Source organism: Scatophagus argus, chromosome 14, assembly GCF_020382885.2.
Source record: "Scatophagus argus isolate fScaArg1 chromosome 14, fScaArg1.pri, whole genome shotgun sequence".
Classification (NCBI taxonomy): Eukaryota; Metazoa; Chordata; class Actinopteri; family Scatophagidae; genus Scatophagus; species Scatophagus argus.
The window spans coordinates 21493389-21516570 of NC_058506.1; the positions used below are offsets into that span (position 1 = coordinate 21493389).

Here is a 23182-nt window from a genome sequence, read left to right on the forward strand (position 1 = left end):
CAGATGCAGCCATCGACCAACTTGCAAAGCACAAATAAAGAGTTTTATCTTGCAGTTCTATCCGACAGCATGTTTTCAGTAACTCCTGTTCAGTTCTATCCTCTTATCTCTCGATGCACGCTGGAAGGTGAGGGAGGACGCTGTCTTAGGTGGGGCACCATGTGGACCCAGGCCTCCTGTATGTGTGTCACTGTGAGGTCTGCTTCATGTGTCCCCCCTCCGAATGTGTAGCAGCGTCCATCATTTCCAGCCTGCGTGGAGAAACGTCTTATTCTGACTACCAGCTTTTCTGTTTTAGTCTCAGAAACACAAATAACTAACCCAGAATGATGCTTGTGAGCGACGATGCTGAGCGTACCGATGTTTGCCTGCCACCTTGTTGCTGCTGCTTTTACTAACCGACACCTTCTGGTTCACTTCCAGCATCACGTCACTCTCGCTCCACTGCAGTTTTCAGATGATTGCAGAGGATCACGAAAAAAGTGCCTTCATGCATATTCATCTAATTAACCACTAACACTGATGTGTGAAATGCTAGATATTGGCTGTGGAAACATCAGTGCTCATGTGTCCATTTGAAATGTATGCCAATGTTTAAAGTTTTTTTCTTTAACAGCCGAATGATGTTTTTGTTATCAGATCGTCAGCGCAGAGAAAAGGCTATAACATCGTGAAATAGTCAGTTTAATAACATAATAACAAGGCAAACTGTGTGTAACCAATACGTACATAATTAATCAGTTTGGGTTGTTAGCCTGCTCCTTTACGGCCCTTTGGGTGGCATGAGGATAAAAGCCAACATCACTGCACATGCACACAAAACACCTTCAGCCCTCCCTCCCACTGGACTGTGTATATATTATTAAAAGCAATAGAGTAACATGTCCAATCAAGGCCTACAGGCTCATTATCCAGCAGCCCAGCAGTCATTAGTCAGGGGGACAAAGCAGATAATGAGGATGCTGAAGGAGAACAACACTTCAGCCTCTGGCTCTGAGGCAGCCACGCTGCCCTCCGTCCCTTCAAGCAGCCCTCAAAGGGACATTCCACCCAAAATCTATCTTTGATAATTGAAGGCCCCCTGGGAGACTTTAAAAAATTGAGCTCACATTGAATTCAACAAGTTCTCCAAACTCAAAAGCACACTGTTGTTTCCTTTAAAAAAAACAACCCATATTAGCATTTCTAGGTGTTACACCCCAATGGGCAGGAAGGCATTGATCGCCAGTGTCTTCTAAAAACCTTTCGTCGTCACAGACGTTATTCATTTGACACTTTTGTGGTCTGTCACTGTCATGGTTAAACTACTTGTGTAGTATCAGGAAGATCTACCTCTTTAAGGTCAAAAAATGATTGTGATCATGATTGAAAGAAGCAACAATGACTTTGCCCTCTCGTGTCACACACTTTGTTATCTGTTCATCAATATTCATTTTTTCAGTATCAAAATGTCCATAGAAACACGTCTAAATCGAACCTCTCCTGCAGCCCCATTCATTTTCCGTTCTGTCCCTCAGAACGTTCAAAACGCCAACAGGTTTGCAAACATGACGCAGACACACAACGTCTGTCTTATTCACCAAAGCTATAAACTTTCACACCCGCCTTTTATGTCTGATCAGAAGGCAGATTTTTGTTGTATCACTTGATTTAAATTGCTTTATTTTGAGCTGAGGTGTTAAGGGATGAACGCACGCCAGTTGTTGATCTGTCCCTGGTCCAACATCAGGTTTGGTGCTCCAAGCTAAATCTTTTGTATACACTATGTAATAAATGCTTATAATATTTTATGTCCCATAGGTGAGGCTTGATATATTTTAAAAATGATACTCTTAACTAACCATAACTTCAATTCTCCTTGCATTTGGAGCACTTTGGAACCCCTGAGTAAATATTAGATGGAGCAAGCAGCTTTTAATTTCAGATTTTGTGAGAGTGTGATGAAGTCCATCTGCAGCTTCTCGCCTTTACGTTTAAATTAACCCTTCTCTCACTAGTCAGATGTAAGCGCATTTGTTAGATAGATAGGTAGATAGGTAGATAGATAGATGGATAGATAATGGATCGATGGATAGATATCCCGGGCTGGGAAATTGCAGAAGTAGTTTTAAGTTGTTTTAAGATATATTGTGGTTTTGCTGCATCATTGTTAAGGTTATATTATCTTGAATTTGACATGTTGTTAGTGGCTTGTGAAAACACGTGTACTACTGCACCGTGTTATCTCGGCGTCTGCTGTCAGCATGAAGCACCGGAGCCAATGATCTGCAGGGATTTGATTTTAAGATGTTATCGTTCTCATCTCTTAAAGACCAACATGGCTCCACAGAAACTCTGAGTCACTTTAGATCAACAAAGAATGAAAGCCTTAATCACACTGTGATTACTGCCTCCACATCTGCAGTGTTCTCTGATTGCAATGCTTGTTTGAAGAAAAGCATCTTAAATGACTATAGGTCGAACCGGCAATCAACTTAAGTTTTAGCTTAGATGACCTTGAAGACACGAGGACACTTGCAAGCACATGCACACCAGCACACACAGTGGGAAGGTTTGAAGGACAGGCTAAGGATGGTTTTGATGCAACAACCTCATTTTTTTTATCTAATCATAGTTCATTGGTTTGTCCTGTGTAGGAGAACCCAGTGCCCCAAAACTAGATGCCAATGTCCAAAACAGGGGCAATAGTTATAAGGTCAACTGGATCAAGCAGGACGATGGCGGCTCCCCCATTAAGCACTACCTGGTCAGATACAAGGCTGTGAGTATGCTGGCCAAGGAGGTAACTTGGTACCACTTTGCTGTTTTGTATATTTGTGTTCCAATTCAGTCAGTTTTTTTAAATGTAAACAACAGTGCTTAAAGATTCATGTATGTCCAGTTTTGTAGTCCCGCACTTTGCGCCTTTTACAACATGATTATGTTACAAATTTTACTTTGAAACAAAGGTATAATTGGCATTAGTGTTTGTTTTTCTTGAATGAATAGTTTCCACTGGGGAAGCTATCAGCCAAACAGGACAGTCAGTGAGCCGTGATCCCTCACTGACTTCCCACCACTAAAATACTGCCCACAGTGACCACAGGAGCCTCTAACATGGATTAAACCCAGTTTTGGTTTTGTGGGAGAAATATTTTTCCTCTGTCACACCCAGCCTCAGTATGCTGCTGTAGCTGGCCTTAGTAATTGTGACAAATGTATCTTTAATATAAGCAAACATGTTGTCCTTGTATTTTAGTGCATAAGCTAACTGCTTGATAAAGCACAATGTCTTAAGTTTCTACAAATACTGCATACATCAAGTCAGTAATAGTGCTGGAGTTTTTGGACGGTGTCCTCTATAGTTAATAAAATAGATACTGTTCTTTTTGTCTGACACTCAGCAAAGCAAGCATAACTATACTTTCCCCCAAAATGGCGAAGTAGAACCTCAGTGCCTGGGAAATGAATTCTGTATATAATGACCCCAGTTTCACATAATTACCCCGTTTTGAGTTTTGTCCCCTCTTCATTCCTTTCTCAGAAGCACGCTGACTGGAAACCAGAGATCCGCCTTCCCCATGGCAGCGAGTATGTGGTGCTGAGCGGCCTGGACTGGAATACAGAGTATGAGGTCCATGTGGTGGCAGAGAATCAGCAGGGCAAGTCTCAGCCTGCCACCGTGTCCTTCAGAACAGCCATAGAGCCCACCACCATCCCAGGTACTTACTCCCGCCATCCTCCCCTGAGCACCCACACATACTCCAGCCACAGTGCACAAAGGCTTCCACCGTGACCTGTTAGGCTCTGTATTCAAGTTCTGGTTGCTGCAGGGTCTGACATGAATCATCTGGTTCTGTTGACGAGGCTGAACATTAAAATCAGGACCAGAGTGGGCCAATTAAGAATGCAAGGAATTTGACTCTTTTTGACTGTTAAAATGCTTAACAGACACACGTAATGTGTGAAGTGTGTGGCTAAACAAAGACAACAATGAAAAGTTAAAGTCGTGTCAGTAAAAATATAGTTGTTTGAAGCATTTAAAGTGCTCTCCTTTTACCTCTGGCCTGTGCCCTCGTTCTTTTGATCCAGTCCAGATCCAAAGATCCAGTCTGTCTTTGGTCCAGTTTTGTCTCCTCCACTTCATCCTTTTCCGCTTAAAGACGTACATTTTTACTGTTTCATGCACAGACCCTCGTACTTGCATTTTAAAATATTATCCTTACCTCCTAAAATTTTCTTGGCCTGCAGGCTACATAAGCTCAACAATAACTTTTGAATCCAGATGAAGAGCAGAGGCATACTCTGTGTTTTTCCTCCTCCTCCTTGATGTTCTGCCACTACAGATAAAACTCAGCCTGATCTTATGTAGCTTTATAAGGCAATTGTTCCTGCTCAAGTTCAATGAGCATTAAAGTTGGACCAGGTATCAGTCAGACTCCAGAGCATTTTGTCCATTTAATATGAAATACTTCTCTACCCAGTTGGTCACGGTCGGCCTTTGCCCTGTTGTTGTCTTGTGTGTAAGGTGCACATTTTAACTTGGGCTGCCTCCCCACTCCACTAGAACTGAACTATGAAACAGGTTCAGCTTCTTTCTTAACCGACTATGTTTTTATCTTCTAATGAAAAAGAGAGGTTTTCTCCCTCATCCTGTACGTCTTCCACCCTCACCCGCATTTTCTTGCCTGTCCGTTACCCTCCCAAAGGAGATGTTGATTGTTTCAGATATGCTGTTTAAAACTGTCAAGAGGATATCAAGAAATCTGGGTGTTTCTTTTTGTTTGTTTGTTTGTTTGTTTTTTTAAATTACACAAAAATTCTCACGTGTCACATTTGTGACAGATGAGAAAAAATCTTGTCAAACTTAATCATTATTAATTACTGTCAGGCATGCGTATTTGTCAATGCATATTTCAGCCTTCACATTCCCTTTAAAACTGGAACTGTGATGGACCCCTGGATGAGATTAGACAAAGACATTTCTCAGGGTGGAGGCTCATATTTGGTTATGGATGCATTCGTGAAGAAGAAGACTGCAAACTGCAATCTGAAAATCTGGCAAAAAGATGAAATTCCATATCAGTGTGACGTGATCTTGAGAGGATGTAAAAGGTGTAAGAGGTACAGACGGATACTGAGAGACAAACCAACACAAAGTTTGCTGACAGTAACAAACATATAGAATAACACCATCATTTAATCATTTGACAAGCTTGAGTTCATTTCTTTTGTTCCCTCGTCCCAGTGTAGATAGACGGGTTAGTGGGACATTATCCCACCAGTGAACATGCAGTGGTGGGAAAAAGCTTTTTCTACAAAGAAAAGCCAACGAGAAAACTTCAAGTACATGCCCATCTCTTCTCCACATTCTCGCCTCTTTTTTATTCTTTCTATCAGCCTCTGTCTGTCTCTTCCACTGCCAGCTTTAGTGGGTCTCACAGTTCAGGGTCCCTGACTGTCCTGAATTAAAAGTATGTGGCCTAGTTAGGTGGGGATGCAGCTCTCACAGGCTTTGCATGGTGCCACTTTCAGCTGGATTAATGTTTTTGTTCATTTCGTAACTGGAGACCCTAAAAGGCCTATGCTACCAGTGCATGGCTCGTAAAGAGTTATTTTCTTTTTCATGTGCTTGCTGGGTTACAGCCGTATAGCAGTGGGAGGTTTGGATCACTTATGATAATAGTAGAGAAGAAGTTCACATGGGCTTCATCCAAGTCATTCCCCCTTTAATTCTCGTAATTACTTTCATTTAATTTTCTGTTTAGGAATGTTTACCTTTGCTTCCTAGTTGCTGTTGTTTTGGTTTTTTTTTCCTTCACTTCGAGGCACGTGGGAAATTGCCAAGGTTTATTTATAGCTACAACATCTGCATTTAATCCCAGTAGGTTTCCCAGCTGTTCTCTGTAACGCTGGCTTAAAACAGCTGCTCCTTTTAGAATATATATGGGCTCGAAGCATGTAATTGGCACGGTGACGCAAATTGTGAATGCGGGGTTGATCCAAGGTTGAGTTTCAATTTGTTAAAATTTGTTCTCTTTTTGGTGCTCAGAAAGTAGTTATGCATGCCAAATGCCAAAAAAAATGACCAAAGTGATTTGTACATATTTCAAAATGAAGGATCTCTGAGAACATCTGAAGTTCTAAGTTCCCTCCTCTGTGGGAAATTGATCTGTTGAATCTGTTTTGTCAAAACGCTTTATAGAATTTGGCTTGTGTAATTTCTATTCTCCTCAGGCGACGCTGGGCAGCGTTTGCATGCCACAGACTCTCAGCAGACCACATGCTGCCCAGATGAAAAGAGATAAAACCGCATTATATAAATCATTGCAGTTCTCATGCCAACGCAGTCTTTGCAAATTTGCTAACGCGGACACAAAAGTGGCAGGTGTTGACAGCTGATCCATCCAGATCTCCCCAGCTAAGGTTGACATTGGGGTCGAACTACAGGAAACAGCTATTAACATCTGCAGCGCTGATAACATAAGATCACCCATTCATCCGTGTCATGGATTTGACCTTCATAACCAGCTTCTGTTTTGGATGTGTGGTTCTTGCATGGGCCGTACTCCCCGTCATGACCAGTGGTGTAATGGTAGCTGAATCAGTGGCTGCGCTGTGAATGCAGCACCGCCCTCTCATTCCTACATGAGCACACGAACACACCAGCCGTCTGTGTGGCGAAGTACTGCAGTAGTACATGTCTCAGTGCTTGCAGTGCTGGAGAAAACGGATGTTTGTCAAAACAGAGGTTTCCTTTTTGTTAAACATTTAAGAACTACTTTTACTTTTTAGATCAGGTGATCTCTGCTCTTATGTGTATCCTGTAGCAGATGGCTGGCTTTCCCAAAACTGTCTCAAAGACATGTTGTTTGTATTCCACAAAACTGCAACAGCAAACATAATGTTGCCGAGATTACAGTTTTATCAGCAAGATGAGGAAACGTTTCAGATTTGTTGCAAAGTTGCAAAATGGAAATCGTGACACAAAGTGCATTTAATGTATGATCGTGGTGCCGCTCTTTTGTCAGGAACAGGCGAGTTTCACTTTTACAAAACATTTGACTAATCTGTATTAAATCTAAAGAGATAATTACAGGATTTTTTATGTATGGTGCTGCTGCTTTTGCACACCAAGTCAGTGTCTGAGGTTGCTGCAGCTAACCTGTCCAGCGTCAGACTCTACAGGATTAGAAGGGAGCTGCTGATTGGATATTGAAATTATCTTTTGTTTTTTTGTTTTTTCAGTCAGTACACCAGCCTTTGGCTCACACCTCCAAAAACACACATAAGAGAATCTATAGGCACATTTCTGTGAATAGTTTCTCCATGGATGACCCAATGGATGAATCAGCGAGGCTTTTGGTCTGCACATTTGTGGCACTTGCACTTACATTACACCACTGGCCATTACGAATGAGAGATAACAGCCTGACTCTTGTGGACGTGTTCTCACATCCAGGTGGTCATGTATCTTATCCTAAACTCTGCCGCTAACGTGCACCGTGACTGATTAAACGCTGTCCTTGTTTAGACTGAACCTTAAAGCAGAGAGGTCTGGCTGTCGTGTCGTGTCGTCATGTCTCCCTTTCTGTTGTCATTCCTCATCACCTTCACTTCTGGGACTCTCCGCTCACGCCTGCCATGAACCACGTGTCATTTGCCGTGCTACTAACATGCTATGACTTTTTTTACTTTGATCCTCTAACTTAGACTTCCTTTTTTATTCCTCAATTCAGTCTCGTATAACCTTTCAGACTTGTATTTCTGTATTTCTGACCTTATTTTTCTATCTCTCTCCCTCTTTTCCCTCTTTCTCTCCTGCTTCCCTTTTCTCCTTGTCCTCTTCCTGTCTCCATGTTGTGATCTTCTCGGGCACCTATGGACCATGACATTGCCATACGCACAAATTTCTTTCTCTGTTCTTGCTTTTATTGTGTTTTGTTTTCTTGTCACCCAACTCTGATGTGGGTATTGAAACGTTTCTCTGTCGTCCGTGGCTGGTCATAACCTCAGCTACCCTCGGTTGCAGATGTGTGACGTACAGTCTGGCAACTCTTCTGCTGTCCGTGCCGACTGTGCTCTGGCTCTCATAAACTGATTTCGTTGAAGGAGAAAGAGGATAGTCTGAGCCTTGGAAATCTGTGTGCCCAGACTCCTTTGCTTTCTATGCCTTTTGACCCTTGTGCAGCCACAGAGAAGATTAAAAAAAAAAAAAAAATGATGAAGAGTCAAGACATTGGTTTCATGACGTTATTACAGGGTGCTCAGTACTTGCATCATTCTCAAATTTTGGGGATTTAGATTTTAATATGTTGTTTTCATCTGTTTCCATGTTGTATATGATAAGGTTCAGAAAGGGAACATTTTCGAGGGTTTTGTCAGACTTGGGTGCTGTGTCGGGATGCAATGTAGACAAAGTGTTGTCGCTTTGTTTTAGAAAGGATTAGTAACACATTCATAATGCCTTAATGTGATCTTTAGAGGGGTGATAAAAAGAATAATTACCTTACACTGTCTGATTATGTGTCTAAATGTCCTAACCAGAAATGGCAACTTCAAAGAGACTTTTATTTTGGAATTGATTGCCTATCAAACAGAGACATCATTCCACTGCTACGTCACAGATGACACAAAAGCATGAACACTGCATGAAAGCTGACACAAGGCATGATCCAGTATTCATGAATGTGCTATGCAGCTGCTTTGAAGCTCCCCAGTCAAGCATTATGAATGTGTTAACCAAAGAGTACAAATGCTGTGCCTAATTTCTGTCTTTGGGATACAAGCTTGAAATGTTCTGTCGTACAAAAAAAGAAAGAAAAAAAAACGAGGAGCGACAACATTGGCGGAAAAATTTAGTATCGGTTATGGTCAGAGTGTTCATCTTTTCAAGACACTTTCCTTTTGGACATTATGATATGCTCATTTCAAATACATTATTATGTAACGGCCTTGTTAGGAAAGGACATGATATTGTGCAGAAGAACTAATCATGTTTTGTGACAAAGTGTACATACTCTTTTCAAACTGACCTTCAACAAACTTAGAAGATATCAGCTTTTCTTTTTCCATGTTCTCTTTTTACCTGAAAGCAGAGAAATGTCTAAAAACGTAAATGCAACAGCTGTTAAACACTAAATATTTCATTTTCAATATGTGGAATTATTCTATTCTCTGAGACATTTTTGTAAGTACATATCAGTGTATTTCCATGTAACCACTGTAGGATTGAAATAAATTGTGTTTCTTTTTCTTTCATGAAAGTAAATGACTTTCTGAGGCTTTAGCGACCAAACGTACTAAGTTGTGCTGGCTGTTCAAGGTCCGGATTTTAGGTTCCTTTTTCCCCTCTGGAGCTTTAACAAAGTGTCTGTATTGTGTATTCAGTGTTGCATTACACCACACACGACTGTTAAACCCAGATGTTAAAAGATTAGAATCTCCTCAACAGCCTAACTGAAGAAGATATAATGTGCATTTTGAACAAAAGAAGAAGAACAAATGGTGAACAGTACATGCAGTACACAGGCTTTACAATTATAGATGACTATTCTTGGTGAAACTAAAGCTGTAACTAGAAACACTGCAATTTCCAGCTACCTGAGCTTCTGTTAGCCGACTCAATATATTTTTTTGCGTGGAGGATTTCTCCAAAAAACCCTGTTTGCGGTCAGAAAACACAACAGAAAGTTAAACATCCAAGGTGATACAATGCGATTTTTTGTTTTTTTGTTTTTAGCATGTAATATAGACAGGAAAGTGCTATCGTGTATCATATTATCTTTTGAATGAGAAAAATCAACTGTGCAAACAGTTTCTGGGCCTTGTGCCCTGTTGTTTTGCTAGCTAACTTTCCAGATGTTTAATATAGCACAAAAATATACTGTATGTTCATTTTAAAGTGCAGCAAATCAGATGTCAGCCCCTCCAGGAATTCGAAGAAGATGCAGGCATGTGCGACTCAAGCGTCTCACATTTACCGTCGAAAATTACCGCTAAAGACCTTGCAAAACATTGTCCTGGTGTTCGTCATAAAGGGGGGGTAAACTGTTTTGCACCCCGTGCAATACTGTTTATTTCTTTTTTATTTTTTTTTTGTAATCCTGAGCCTCTTTGGCAAGGTTACTTGGAACAAAGCAGAATGCAGTTTTGTTCTCCCTGGAACAATTTCCCTTTGATTTTTCATTAATTATTCAGAACAAAACTGCACTGCACATGCACTGCAATTTTTTTCAAATACTGCCATGAAATCAGGCATTTTGGGCCGCAACAATCACAAAAAAGCCTGCGAAATCCTGGAGGGACTGAGATGTGTGGCGGCAACATAACAGATTTGTGTTATCGTTAGCTAACAAATTAATTACTATAAAAGCCATAGCAACAAATCCTCCAAACTAAACTACAAAATACGTTCTTTGTAAATGCCTTTTCATCCCATATGAATCTTCTGATCTGATGGCTCTGTTGGCAGAATGTTTTACAGTGCCTCCAAAAACCTAACAAGAAAAGTTTAGGGAACCTTTTGTCATCATGGTTCAAATAATATTTACTTTGTGAAGATTAGGGAAAGATCCTGATCATGCTTAACAGAAATCAGAGGTGGCTGTTGGTGGGAAACATGAAACCGTCTATGTTAACATCACATGCGTTATCATCCCATCCAGCCTGATGCCCCCAGCTTGTCTTAATTCAGTTGTGATTCCCTTGGCCACTGGAGGTCTTTGTCTGTTAAACATGGGCTCAGCATGTGGTTTTAGGCATTTGATCAAACAACTGATTCTGCTGTTTCTCGTTACTCCCAGTTTTGTTTACTGAGGTAGTCGAGCAAGAAATTTAGAAATTAAAATGCTCTTCTTTACTGGCGGTGACCTGGAGCTGTAGATCTGAAAAATGGCCATCAGAGATTACTCAAAGTCCTCTAAACAGTTTCCATTTGTTCCAACATTTGTTCCACACTGAATTCCTGCAGTGTCATGAGAGGTGAGAGGATACAGTACAAAAATGGAGGCAATAGAATCATCTACAGCCATCATCAACAACAGTTCAATGTGAGACAATTAATAAAACAATGATACACTTTCAGTAATCAGACAGATGAATGGTGATTGTTTTGTCAAAACCAAAGGCCAAAGACATTCAGACAGTCATTCACCAGCCCCAGAATGAACAGAATGTCTTTTGTACTTGCATGGGCAGCTGCAGTACCTACTAAAAGTAAAAAGAAAAAGTGTTTTGCAGCTGACTCTAAGTTACTCCAAATTATGCAATGCAGTTGAGATTTTCTTGTACTTAAGCATGATACTATTGTCTGTTACCTGTTTGCCTGCGAAGTGTTCCAAACAGGTGGGTTTGTTCAAGCATTCCACAAATTTTCCAGTCGAATCCCTGCTTTTTCCAGCCTCCATACATTTATTGTAATTTCCGGACTATTGAGCACACCTTGTTCATATGTAGGCCACAACTCTCTATAAGCCGCAGGTGTCCGTGTTGTCAGTCTCTCTTTCGTCGTCGCTCTCAATGTCACTTTCGTCTTGAGGCAAAATCCATAAATTAACCGCATCCTTGTTTAAGCCGCAGGGTTCAAAGCGTGTGAAAAAAGTAGTGGCTTATAGTCTGGAAATTACGGTACAAAAATCAATTAAGTTGAGGTTAAATGTATTGCTTTCAACTGAGCATATGTCAAAAAGGAACAGCAAATGATCACATTCTGTTTTATTTCTATCACACAGTGTGCCAACTTTGTTTGGAATCAGGGTTCAAGTGTTTAAACCAAGCACACCGTGTGCTTGAATTCCCGTTTGAAAAACAGAAACTGACAAGGTTCTCGCTGCAGCAAAAAGCTCTTCGATTCCAAATAAGCAAATGTCAAAGGATTTTCCATTTGATTTGTAACCTTTGAAGGGGTGCTTTGGAGGGAATGTGAAGGTGAATGTAGCTCAAAACTGAGCTGATGTAGGATGTAGAAGCACCATAAAACTTGCTTGCTTGGTAGAATAAGGTGATATGTGGCTTCTCGACACGGGAACGAGAAGCCAGATGAAGAATTGTAGGCCTATTGGCAAAATTTAAAAAAAGTATAATTTGTTGCTTCCTTTGGGCAGTTCTCCTGCCTGAAAAGTGGCCATCTGGCCTTCCTTCCTTCCTGGGCTTGGATCTACAACGAGTTTTGAATTCCTTCACTTTATTATCTCTGACACTGCTGTTTAATCTCAACTAAATTCTGTCACAGGGATAATAGGAGCTTACGACACCCTTGAGGTGTTCTTTGTCACTTGTTGGTCCCTCCTGTTGTTCATCAGTGCCTACTGAGTAATGATAGTGCTGATCAGTGCTGAGCGATTTTCATTTTTGCTAATCAGGATCTTCATTTAAGTGCGTGCATCAAACTTACTTGCATTGCATATAAACAGAATATCTCTCCTCGCTGGAGCAAACGGTGCAGTCGCCCACTGCATGCAGACAAGAACAACAGCAAGGGCTGCTGGTGTCGTTCAGGAATTGGAGACATTATGTCTTCACACAGCCGAAAATTCTTCCCCCGTTTGTTAACTTGATGTGGTTAATGAGATGTTTATATGAATGGACTCGATTAAAATCAAATCAGCTGTGTTTTTTTTAATTAGGCAAGCTGTATGTATTCCATAATCTAATGTTCTTCCACACTTTCTCATCCCTTTTATCTTCTTAATTGTCATTTTCCACAACATAGCTTTTTATTACAGTAGATTGCATGTTGCTTTTGTTTTGTAATAAGATGTAATTAGATGGGGATTTTCCTTACCAGAGGCTTCTGCATACATCAAAAGCATAAAACAATCAGAAACTCTGCAGTAAAAACCTCAGTTTAACACTGCTGTCACTCTTCTAAACTTCTTTAACACTTCCTGTCTTCACCACCCCCACCTCCACTCTTCACAAATAGGAATTCATATATTTTCAAGCCATTATACGCATCGGTTTGTAGTGCCTGTTGCCTCGCCGGTGACTGAAATCTTCATTTAAATGCTTGAAATCCCATCCAGCCTCACACACTCCTTCCTGCCTGAAGTGTTTCCAAAGATCTTATCAGTCCGAGAGAGGAGGCAGTCAGTTGTCACCATCGCTCTGCTTCCATGTGCCCAAAAGGGAAAACAGAATCTGGAGTTCATGTTATTTTAATGGTGGTGCAGTGCCACACTGTGGCAGAGCTCTGAGCTCTGAGGGAGGATACAAACACAGGAATTATTGAACTGTATCGAGCCAAACAAGGTCAGTGCAGCTCCCAAAAGAAAGACGATCAGCAGATGGAAAATAGAGGAGAGAAAAGAGCAAAAGGAAAACAATAAAATAATCACTAATTATGATGAAAGCTATAAAATAAACAGTTGGGAGTGATTTGAAGATTTTCAGCTAACTAGAATATGGATTACAGCACACATTATTCACACGTATGCATATAATTATAGTTCTTACTACCAACATGAAATAATTATTAACTATTCCCTCCCTAATTATTCCCTCTTTAAATTACTCAGATTTACAAAAGTATTTCCCCATACTGTGGCATGTTTTTAAACTCTGTGAATATTGTGTAACACTATAATGCGTTATGGGGCAATCGTAGTGTACTATAATGCATTATAACTACACTCATAAACACATATAGTGTTTTCTGATGATGAGCAGTCCTAAAATACTGTGCATGTGACTGATACTGAACTCAGTATGCTCTAACAGTCCATGCAGTGTGATGAGTTACTGTTAAATGTGTTAAGTAAAATGAAGCACAAATTGATGCTGTGCAATAATGAAGGCTTGCATGAATTGTAACATTTTGTTGTTGGGAAATAAAGTGTAGTCATGTATTTTTATGTATTTAAAGAATCTATGCTGCATCCTAAGTTATTGTGATACTGCAAGGACCGTTATAGCATAGTATGAGTCATGCGTTAACAAAGCTATTCTTTTTTCCATGAGGAATTGCTACACATGATTAAAATTTTAAATTAAAACAAAAAACAGACAGTCCTAAAGTAACCAACATATTTAAATAATTCATGCAGTACAGAATTGAGACCCAGAATTAGTGGTTCAGAAATGAATGTGCACCAGTGAACATGACGGCCGTAAACCAGGTGATGCACCTGAGTGTGCTGGAGTCATGCAGAAGCAGTGATGGGTGGTGTTTCAGTCTCCCTCCGTTTTTACACTAATGGCCTGTTTTACACCTCCGTCACAGCTTTTGTTTCTCTGTCGAGGATATGAAACACGTATTTCATTGTGCCGTGCGTGTGAGAGTCTCTGCAATGTGTACAATCCTGACTGACGTTCAGAGCTCAGAGAATTTTCATCTGGGATGTGTTTCCAAAATCCCGGACACTTTAACTCTTCTTCTGATGGTCATTAATTAGCTGCATTTAGATTTGACCAGCTTGTTTATGGCTGCACTAAGCTATCATCCGCTTCCCATGCCCAGTTCCCTCAAATCTGATGTCTTTAGAAACCCAGTTTGCAAAGGAAGGACCACTGGTTTCAGGTGGAGTTTGTCAGCTTTTGTAAAAATCATAATGTTGTCTTCTGTGTGCATTCTCTTTAAATCAGTAACTGGAGTTTGAATGCGTCGCGCAGTGTTATAATGACATGTAAACCTGCTAATATTAAGGTTTTTCATCAATGTAGTAGCACATAAGTCCTTATAAGTCTATATTTATGCTGACCAATTATTGATTTCTCAGAAATCCGTGGGTTTCAGTGAAATTGAGGCTTATCACCTGCGGTCTGTTATCAGCAGTCTTCTGGGGAAGTGACTCAGTACTGTATCTGAGATTCCTGTAAAGAGAAATGTTTGTGTAGTCCATCCTGACACATAGATTTGTAGTTTCTCCCTCAGTGAAAGCACTCGGTGAGACCCCCACCCCCCAGCACTGAATACATGCCACATGATTTATTGTGCCTGTTAAAATGCAAATGAAGCAATGTGCAGAGGAAAAACAAGTGCTGTCTGCAACACAGTAGTCACCTATAAGAACACAGAGCTGTGGCACATTCCTGCTATTCTGATCACAGCCATCAGACAGAATTAAAGATTGCATACCACAGTGCAGTCGAGGAGAGGAAGGCAGTGAGAATAATTGAAATGTCTGCATTGACCATCGGCTGTGCTCTCATCTGAAAAATTTTTACCAACAAAACAAAAGCAGTAAACACAAATGTAACATGTTGAAAGGCATAAAAAATTATTTGATAGGAGACGCTATCAGTCATAGCAAAGCCGGTGCTGCAGTGGCTGTCTGCACAAAACATGTTCCACTGGAGGTCAGACAGAAGGCTGTTTACGTCCTGAAATACTGTGAGAGAAATCATTTGATGAATTAAAATGTTAATTCATACTGCAAGCCTGAGTAAAGGATCGGTCAAGTGCTCACAGTCAAGTGTGGTTTTTATTTCATTGGAGGGGTTAGCTGATTGCTTTTAGTTGGAATTGAATAGATAAATATGAGTGTTTGCTCCCAAGTGCGGGATGATTAAAAAATCAAAGAAAAGAAAATACTCTGATTATTCAGCTGTTGGTTACATGTGTAGTTTTGGCATCTCCTTCTCTTCTATGATGACTTTGTCTTTGTGTGATCGATAAACAGTGTAAAATTACAGCTTTACACCTCCTTGCACATGAAACGCAGAGGAACTGACATTTTTTTTAATAGATGGTTTCGATCAAAACATTTTCTCTACATTTGGCCTTTTATCTGAGATAACAAACAGCAAACTGAGAACTCTATTGGCAGGTAAATTGCTTCTCTTTTTTATCCCTTATTCAGCTATAGTTTTATAATACTGACAGGTTTTGCTCTGCTAAACCTTTACGATAGGCTGTGAACTGTGGCGATGCTGCATGTGTTCATTCTGTCGGTCCGCTGCTACACAACCGTAAAACACATTACTTGGAGTGTGTGTGTTTCCTGCCCCTTGTGCCTCCCGTCTTCAGGGCCGAGGACAGTTAAAATAAAAACAGATGGTCCTTAAACGGCTAAGCGTTCACGCTCCCCTCAGACAGTTTGATGAGTCTTCGATCCTCTACAGATAACCACAATCTTTGCTCCCTTAAGCAGAGCTTCGCTAACCTTTTAAGGGAGAGTTGAGTTTTAATGAAAGTCTTCATGTCTGGGTTTGGTTGGGTCCTGAAAAGATTGCCTGTGCATGGACTCTTCTAATAATTTATTAAAACGGTTACAGAAAATCCACACGTTTTGGGAGTTTGGTGTCGGATACAAACAGGAAATGACACGATTTGGTGTGGTTAATTTATTTTGTCCCTTAATGCACGCTAACTGTAGTGATGATTGAAGGCAGCGTGTGAGACAGTAGGCTGAGCACAAACACTGACACACTGATTATTTTAAATTGTACTCTGGCTGTGGTTCCACCTTCACGTCCTTTCATATGACAACATCAAGGTGACTCTGAAAAGCAAACCTCGCGTCACTGTTCAGCACAATGTGGGTAAGTTGAGACTCTCTGTTAAACTATGTTAAAGTACTTGAAACATAATGTTTGTCATGGCCGGTGGCTTCCCAGTTTTCCACGATGTAACGTAAATGAGCTCCATGGACTTGACTAAGAAAAAGGGTTTGCCAAGGCAACAGCTACAGTCGCAATGAGAAGAAATAATTACCCATTCAGGGCTGAGAACGTTAATGGCATCTTCAGTGCAGAAAAGCCTGCGAGCCATAGACTCACGTGAGACAGAGCACTGCGTGTTAGTACTACTTCTACTGCGTCTTTGTATAATTCAGTTTGAGACGTTGGTTGGTTACATTGCGGGGTCCATGGACATCCATTAAGCACTGTGAGTCAGTAAGTAAGCACTGTAGCACAAAAGTTTGCCCTGTTTGAAGCGTTGTGGTAAGTAGCTTGTGTTTTGTGTTGTGAAGTGAAACATTTTTTTGACAGTTTAATCCTTGTGATTTTTTTTCAAAAGTGTCACACGGTCCTGTGCAGTTTCATTGACGACGACTCGTGTTGATGTCTATTGATGGTATCAGCACAAGTTTGCTCTCTTGTTTAATCCTTTGGTGGAGTGTAATTAAAAAATAACTAAACTAATTAGCCACTTATTAAAACTGATGAATTGGCTGACGATTCTCCTTAAAGAATCCGCTGCTTATCATTTTTGTGGTCGAAAATGGAAATGTGGCTCCCGTTCACCAGTCCTGGTTTGTACAAATATCATGAGAAGCTTAAACGAGTGACGAGAGCACACAAAGACGTTCTTGAAGTTCAGAGCTGCGAAGCCTGAGCTGCTTTTGACCTCCAAATCCTGTTTCTTCCATCCTGTCCATAAACGACATGAGCATTTATTTGTCTGTGGGAGAAAATAATCTGCATTTGCACTTTGCCCTCAAAATGGAATTGTAAATGTTCTGAGTGCTTGCATATGTTGAGATAAAGAGCTGTTCAGATAACCCTTTTGTAACCTTTACGTTTCCTGAGAAAATTTTGGAGCAGCTTTAGAGAAAGATTGAATAAAGGAAAAATCATGAAAGCTGTCTGTCTGTCTTTGTAAGTGTTATAATGTGGCTAATGTGGAACTGCCCAACCACACATTATTCTGAACCGACTATACTCCAAAACCTCCCGAACTGGAGTGAAATTTGTTCTACAACCTGTCGTTTCGAAATGGGCCTGTCCACCTCTCTACGAACATGTGGTACAGTGAGGTAGCGCTTTGAGCTGTGGAAAATGCTCTCCATTCAATCATAATCCTGAGAGCAATTACATCTCCCTCAGAACACAACTGGCAAATCAGATTAGCTCCATATAAACATAATTTACAGCGGGCGATTGCCATGGAATTTGGAATAGAAATATCCCAAGCCTTTTATGAAAGTGCCACTGACGCCCTGTGACACAAAAGGGTTATAGCACTACAGTGTAATGTGATATCTGGTTTGTGTATAATTCACTGTCATCCACCTTTTAGTAAAGAAACTAAAGTAGAACCCCAGAGGTTTTGTGGATCCAATTTGTCTTCTCATACTGATGCAGATGTTTGGTTTTCAATCTTTGGAAGGTACTACGTGATTGTGTGTGAAACTGAACGCCTCAAGTGTGTCGGCCATGATGATATTCAAGACTAAATGCGAAGTGAAAGCAGAGATGAAGGTTTTATTGTGTTCCAGTGTATTAGTTTCCCAGTTCCTCTGCCACGATTTGTCTCCAAATTCGCTCTGAAACGAACGGCACACTTGAGGTCTTGACGTCTGAAACCTGAAGCGGCGCATTAAAAGCTCTCTTTCTGCCCCCTCTGCTTCATGTTAAACCCTTTCCTCTCTCCCAACACCTCTTCTCCCCCTGTCTTTCTGGCCTGTGGTTCTTGTGTCTCCCCTCTCCCTGTCCTCGCTCTGCAGACGCCATGGGCGGCGGGTCAGGCCTGGGCACCGGAGCCATCGTAGGCATCCTCATTGTTGTGTTTTTCCTGCTGCTGGTGGGCGTGGACGTCACCTGCTACTTCCTCAACAAGTGTGGGCTCCTCATGTGCATCGTTGTCAACTTCTGCGGGAAGGCCGGGCCGGGAGCTAAGAGCAAAGACGTGGAGGAGGGCAAGGCAGCATTCACGTAAGTGAACCACAGCTCTGCCAGCTGGCGCGTTGTTTTCAAAGTGTTGCTTTTTCTGGAACAAATGACTGCGTGAAAAGATATGAAAAGATTTGCTCCTAGTAAAGGCCCTGTAGATGAGTGACACCACCTCTTTGCTCATCTCACCTCTGAGGAGCTTTTCAGCATCTTTCAGCTCGTTGTTTGGGCGCCTGTTTTTTAAAGAGCTCCAAAACCCCTGGAGAAAACAGTATTACTGTATTAAAGAGAATACATTTGTAAACGTCTCATCACGTCAAAATCCAGCTATTGCAAGTTGACTTCTGTTTGATCGAAACTTCTGTTCAATATATTGTGCTTTCATTGGACCAGCTGTGAATTCCACAACAAAGCACAACAAATAAATATTTCAACTCAACAGCTCACAGGAAACAAAATAACTGAGAATAAATCATGATATGTACAGATGATTTGGCACCAACATTTTCACTTCCAGCAAGCAAAAACTTTAAAGCTCAGCACAAGCAGCATGATGATAACAGACAAGCTCCTCAGGGAAACCTCCAATCAGAGCCTGCAGGTGGATGCAAGTGGATGATCAAATGTTAGAATAAGAGAAAGCGTTTGACAGCTTAAAGGACTATACCAGTGTTTTTGCATGTTCCATCTCATTAACCACTAGATCACCACGGTGTTCCTTTAAATAAAGTTACTGTGATTGCTCGCTGACAGTCTGTTTCCCCCTCACAACAGGAAAGATGAGTCTAAGGAGCCCATCGTTGAGGTGAGAACAGAAGACAACACCCCAAATCAAGAAGGAGGGGGTCCCACCGAGCCTAACGAGACCACACCTTTGACAGAACCTGAGTGAGTGTGGAACAGGACTGGTTTTCCGGTCTAGTGGGCAGCCCAGACTTGTCCCTTTCTTTTTATTTCTTTTGAATTGTGCAACTTAAAACTAAGAGACCTAAAAGTAATGAACTTCATAATTATCACTATGCCTTGTTATGGGTCTTTAACTTTATATAACCTTAGAGTTACTCTGTAGTTTCTTTAGATTCCTGTGTTCATGTTTTCACACCAAAATGAAGCTGGCTGTTAATAGCACTGCGTGGCTGCTTTCTGCTGGGTCTTTGAGTTATTGTGAAAAAATATCAGCGTCCTAAACCTGAAACATTCTTTCTCTAGTTTATTGTTGTGTCATATTTTTGTTTACCCCTCACAAATGTTTTGTTGCTAACATTTTGATTGTAGGTCTTACTTTTTCACTGCAGCGCAGTAGCACTCACTCTGCTTCGTTTATGCCCTGACCTGCACTCTCCCTCTACCCCTGTATTCCTCTCTTCCTTTTTCTTTGTTTTCCCTCACTTGTCTGGCTCTATGCTTCCTCCTTTGTGTTCACTCCCCACTCCTCCCTCTCCTCCCCTGTCTGTCCTGCTCCTCCCCACCAAACAGGCCTGCTGCTGCAGACACCACCTCCCCGGTGGTAAACTTGCTCCCCTCCACCGCCACTAACTCAGTTGCTGAGAGCTTTAGCACGGCGCAGAGCAGTCCTGCTAGCGAGAGTACCGCGCTAACCGCCAGCGCCTCCAGCCCAACCAAAGCCGCCCCTGCCAAGTCCTCCCCCCAAAATCGCCCTGCTGCCCAGTCTAGTTCACTTAAAGCTAACACTCAACCTGATGTTGGGCCCCTGGTTGACCTGAGCGACACCCCTAAAGTTCCCCCCTCATCCAACCCAGCACCCTCAGAGCCAGCCAGCCCTCCCTCTGCTAATGCCGACGGGCCACAGAGCCAACGTGACCCAGTCAAAGCCCCTGACAGCACCCAGAATAAGGACTTAGTAGACGACCTGACCAAGGATGTGCCCAATGCCCCGTGCACAGACTCGACCACACCGGCCCAAAATGAGTATGAAAACTGCCATATCCCCATTTGTTAACTTCCTCAGCTTCTGCTCTGGTGGCATCCCAATAGCACATGTTTTCTAAAGGAAAATTCCCCCCTGAGGTCTGCACATGTACGCATATTTGTAAGAACTGGACCTTCGTTTTACAGAATATTCTTGTACTCACGAGCATGTTGGGTCAGTAGGTGCTGTTAGAATCTAAACCAATGATACATCAAATACAATAGTAGCTAATTATTTACTTAAAGCTATTTTACACCTATTTTTTCACTTTTATTTATTTAACAGCTAAATGGCACACAGGCTGGCAGTGCAAACCAAATTTGAACAAAGTGCTTGGCTGCCATTGTTGTTAGCTTTGAAAAAACTGCATTTTTTCAAAAATGTGCCTTTTCTTAACCTACAAATCTTTATATATGTAGACCTGAAGAGCTAAAATGCAGACACGGTGGTTTTGATGTCAGCCTCGAAGTGCTCTCATGTAGCTGAGATCAAACGCTTTCTCTTCTTCATTACACGGTGAAGGAGCTCGTGTGTGCAAAAGAGTGAGGTTAAAAATAACGGCAAAATGTGTCAGTCTCTTTGACTTTCATTGGTGCTTCGCTGCCTTTCAGTGGATTTTGATGGTCTTGCCTGATCACCCACTAAAAATATGTTTAGCTGTGGGCTTGGTTTCAGTATTCAATAAATATATGTAGTGCAGGAAAAGATCCAGAGGCAGAGATAGCAACGTCTCCACTAACAACAGCCTCATTATCCCTGAACGTAATGCAGCCAGAGACCAAGCTGCAGTTTGAAGAAGGAGCACAGCTGTGATTGTACATGTGTCCCAGTTTTCACAGGCTGCATGGCTCGCCTGTATGCTTACATACACCCACCTTTTACTGAAAACATGTATGTATTTTCTTGGGGGTGAAAAGGACAAATTAATAATAATCCAAAAAAACATACAACACCTGATCATTTCATGGTGGAATTTTCCTTTAAGAATGGCAGATGTTGGCCGTGCGGGAAATTTATTCACCGAAATCCAATCCATTTGGATGCCACCAGGGCGTGTCTGTCTTCATTCAGCCACCACCTCCACCCTCCACCTGTTTGTTTGCTCATTTTTCTCCTGCTGTACAGCTTCTTCATCAGTTATCACGGACAGCTGGTAGCTGATTGATGCTTTTTGCTTTCAGAAAACGTCCTGCTCACACTGCAGGCCTGTCAGCAGCCCCATCAGACTTTGCAGTAGTGATTCTACCAGATTACTTTGATGAGTGCTTTATAGAAACAGTGGTAAAAAACTGTTAAAATACGCCTCAGGGTTTTCAAATTACATGCCCATCCACATATTGTAAGAAAATTTCCATTATGCCACAAAAGTATTATGTGTCTGTTATCTGCCACATTACAGTAAGTGAACACCACCGATAATAATCTGTTTGCTGATTGTACTTAGCATGTTAATAACAACTGCATGGCTGCAAAAATCCAGCTGACAGAACTTAGTTTGTCTCATCTGTTGTGAGGAAAAATAAGCTTTAGTTCCACTGCACGACAGCAATGTGAGATTCTCGAGAGAGAGAGAGAGTAGAAACTTAACTTTCTGCTGAGAAGGACGCAGTTCCTCTCAGTTGTGCAGGAGTGAGTGAGCTTCTCCCAAAGTGACCTCCTGCACTACCACTTTTTGTTTGTATTGTCTTCAGTAATAATTACGGTTGAATTTAATGATAATTGAAGGCCAATTAAAACGTCAGTCTCAGCATCTCAGGAAGATGTTTGAACTCCTGTGGAAGCTCTGAAGCGTTGTTATATGGAGCTTCGCCTTTAGGAGTTTGCAGATGTTCCTGATTGATCGTGCCCTGTGAGGATGATGAGAAGGCTGTGGACGAAGACAAATTACAGGGGCATACTGACAATCAGTCCTTTATCTCATCCTTTGCTCACTCAGATGGCCAGAAGACGATGTCAGTGATGAAGTATGGGGAGTTGGGACTTAGGTGGAAGCATGGCTCTTGTCAGCTCAGCATCACTTTGATATAACCAAACTTGTCATTGGAGGGATTTTTCTTCATAACCCTTTGACAGGACTGAAGCACAGCTCCGCCATTGATCTATGTGGTGATCCTTCTTCAGCATCCCACCACTGAAATGTCAGGCTCCTTGTGGGTTTATTGGATTTTTGAGTGACATACTCTTCCTCGGGACCCATTTTTCTCTCCTGAGTGGAGACATGTCTTTGTAGATCTCTCCACAGATTTTAGACCCCTACAGATCACATACATGACGTCCTGGTGCTACTCAACGCGTTTGTAAAGCAAAGTTTCAAACTTTCAGTCAGTGTAGCTTCGAATTGCTCTTGACTTATGTGAGCGCATTTTTTAAAAATGTTTTTAAGAGAACAGTAGCCCGGATAGCTTTAATAAAAAGGTGCAAATGCTTAACATACATTCAATGGAAGTATAGTTAAGGTCCATGAAAGCCATGTAGTGCCCATTGACTTGACAGTGACATAGTGAGAGTTAGTCCAGAGGTTTACAGGCAGAGGATCAACAGTGCAGCACGCTTGTTGTGGAGGAGAGAGATGAATGCTGTCAGGCTCTGTCACTTGTAGATGTGCAGTGTTATCACTTGACTGAACCAGTCCATTTTGCTTTGATGCCGTGAACCCACACTCACAGCTGAACTGACTCAGACTGAATTAGTATCACTGAGAATGACATGTGGTCACTC

General features: G+C 41.5%; 1 protein-coding gene across 11 annotated transcripts in view; it reads left to right on the forward strand.

Moving 5' to 3' along the window:
* ncam1a (neural cell adhesion molecule 1a) overlaps positions 1–23182 on the forward strand; it is a 224437-nt gene that overhangs the window by 195080 nt on the left and 6175 nt on the right. For 4 of the 11 annotated variants that reach the window (XM_046411097.1, XM_046411098.1, XM_046411099.1 and 1 more), the window contains 4 exons: positions 2637–2761; positions 3524–3701; positions 18369–18576; positions 19309–19422. In XM_046411097.1, coding sequence (XP_046267053.1) covers positions 2637–2761; positions 3524–3701; positions 18369–18576; positions 19309–19422 — 625 coding nt within the window. Of the gene's footprint in view, positions 1–2636; positions 2762–3523; positions 3702–6216; positions 7072–7995; positions 9519–18368; positions 18577–19308; positions 19423–20010; positions 20464–23182 lie in introns of those variants that run through there. The other 7 variants (XM_046411094.1, XM_046411095.1, XM_046411096.1 and 4 more) reach the window with 3 other exon arrangements.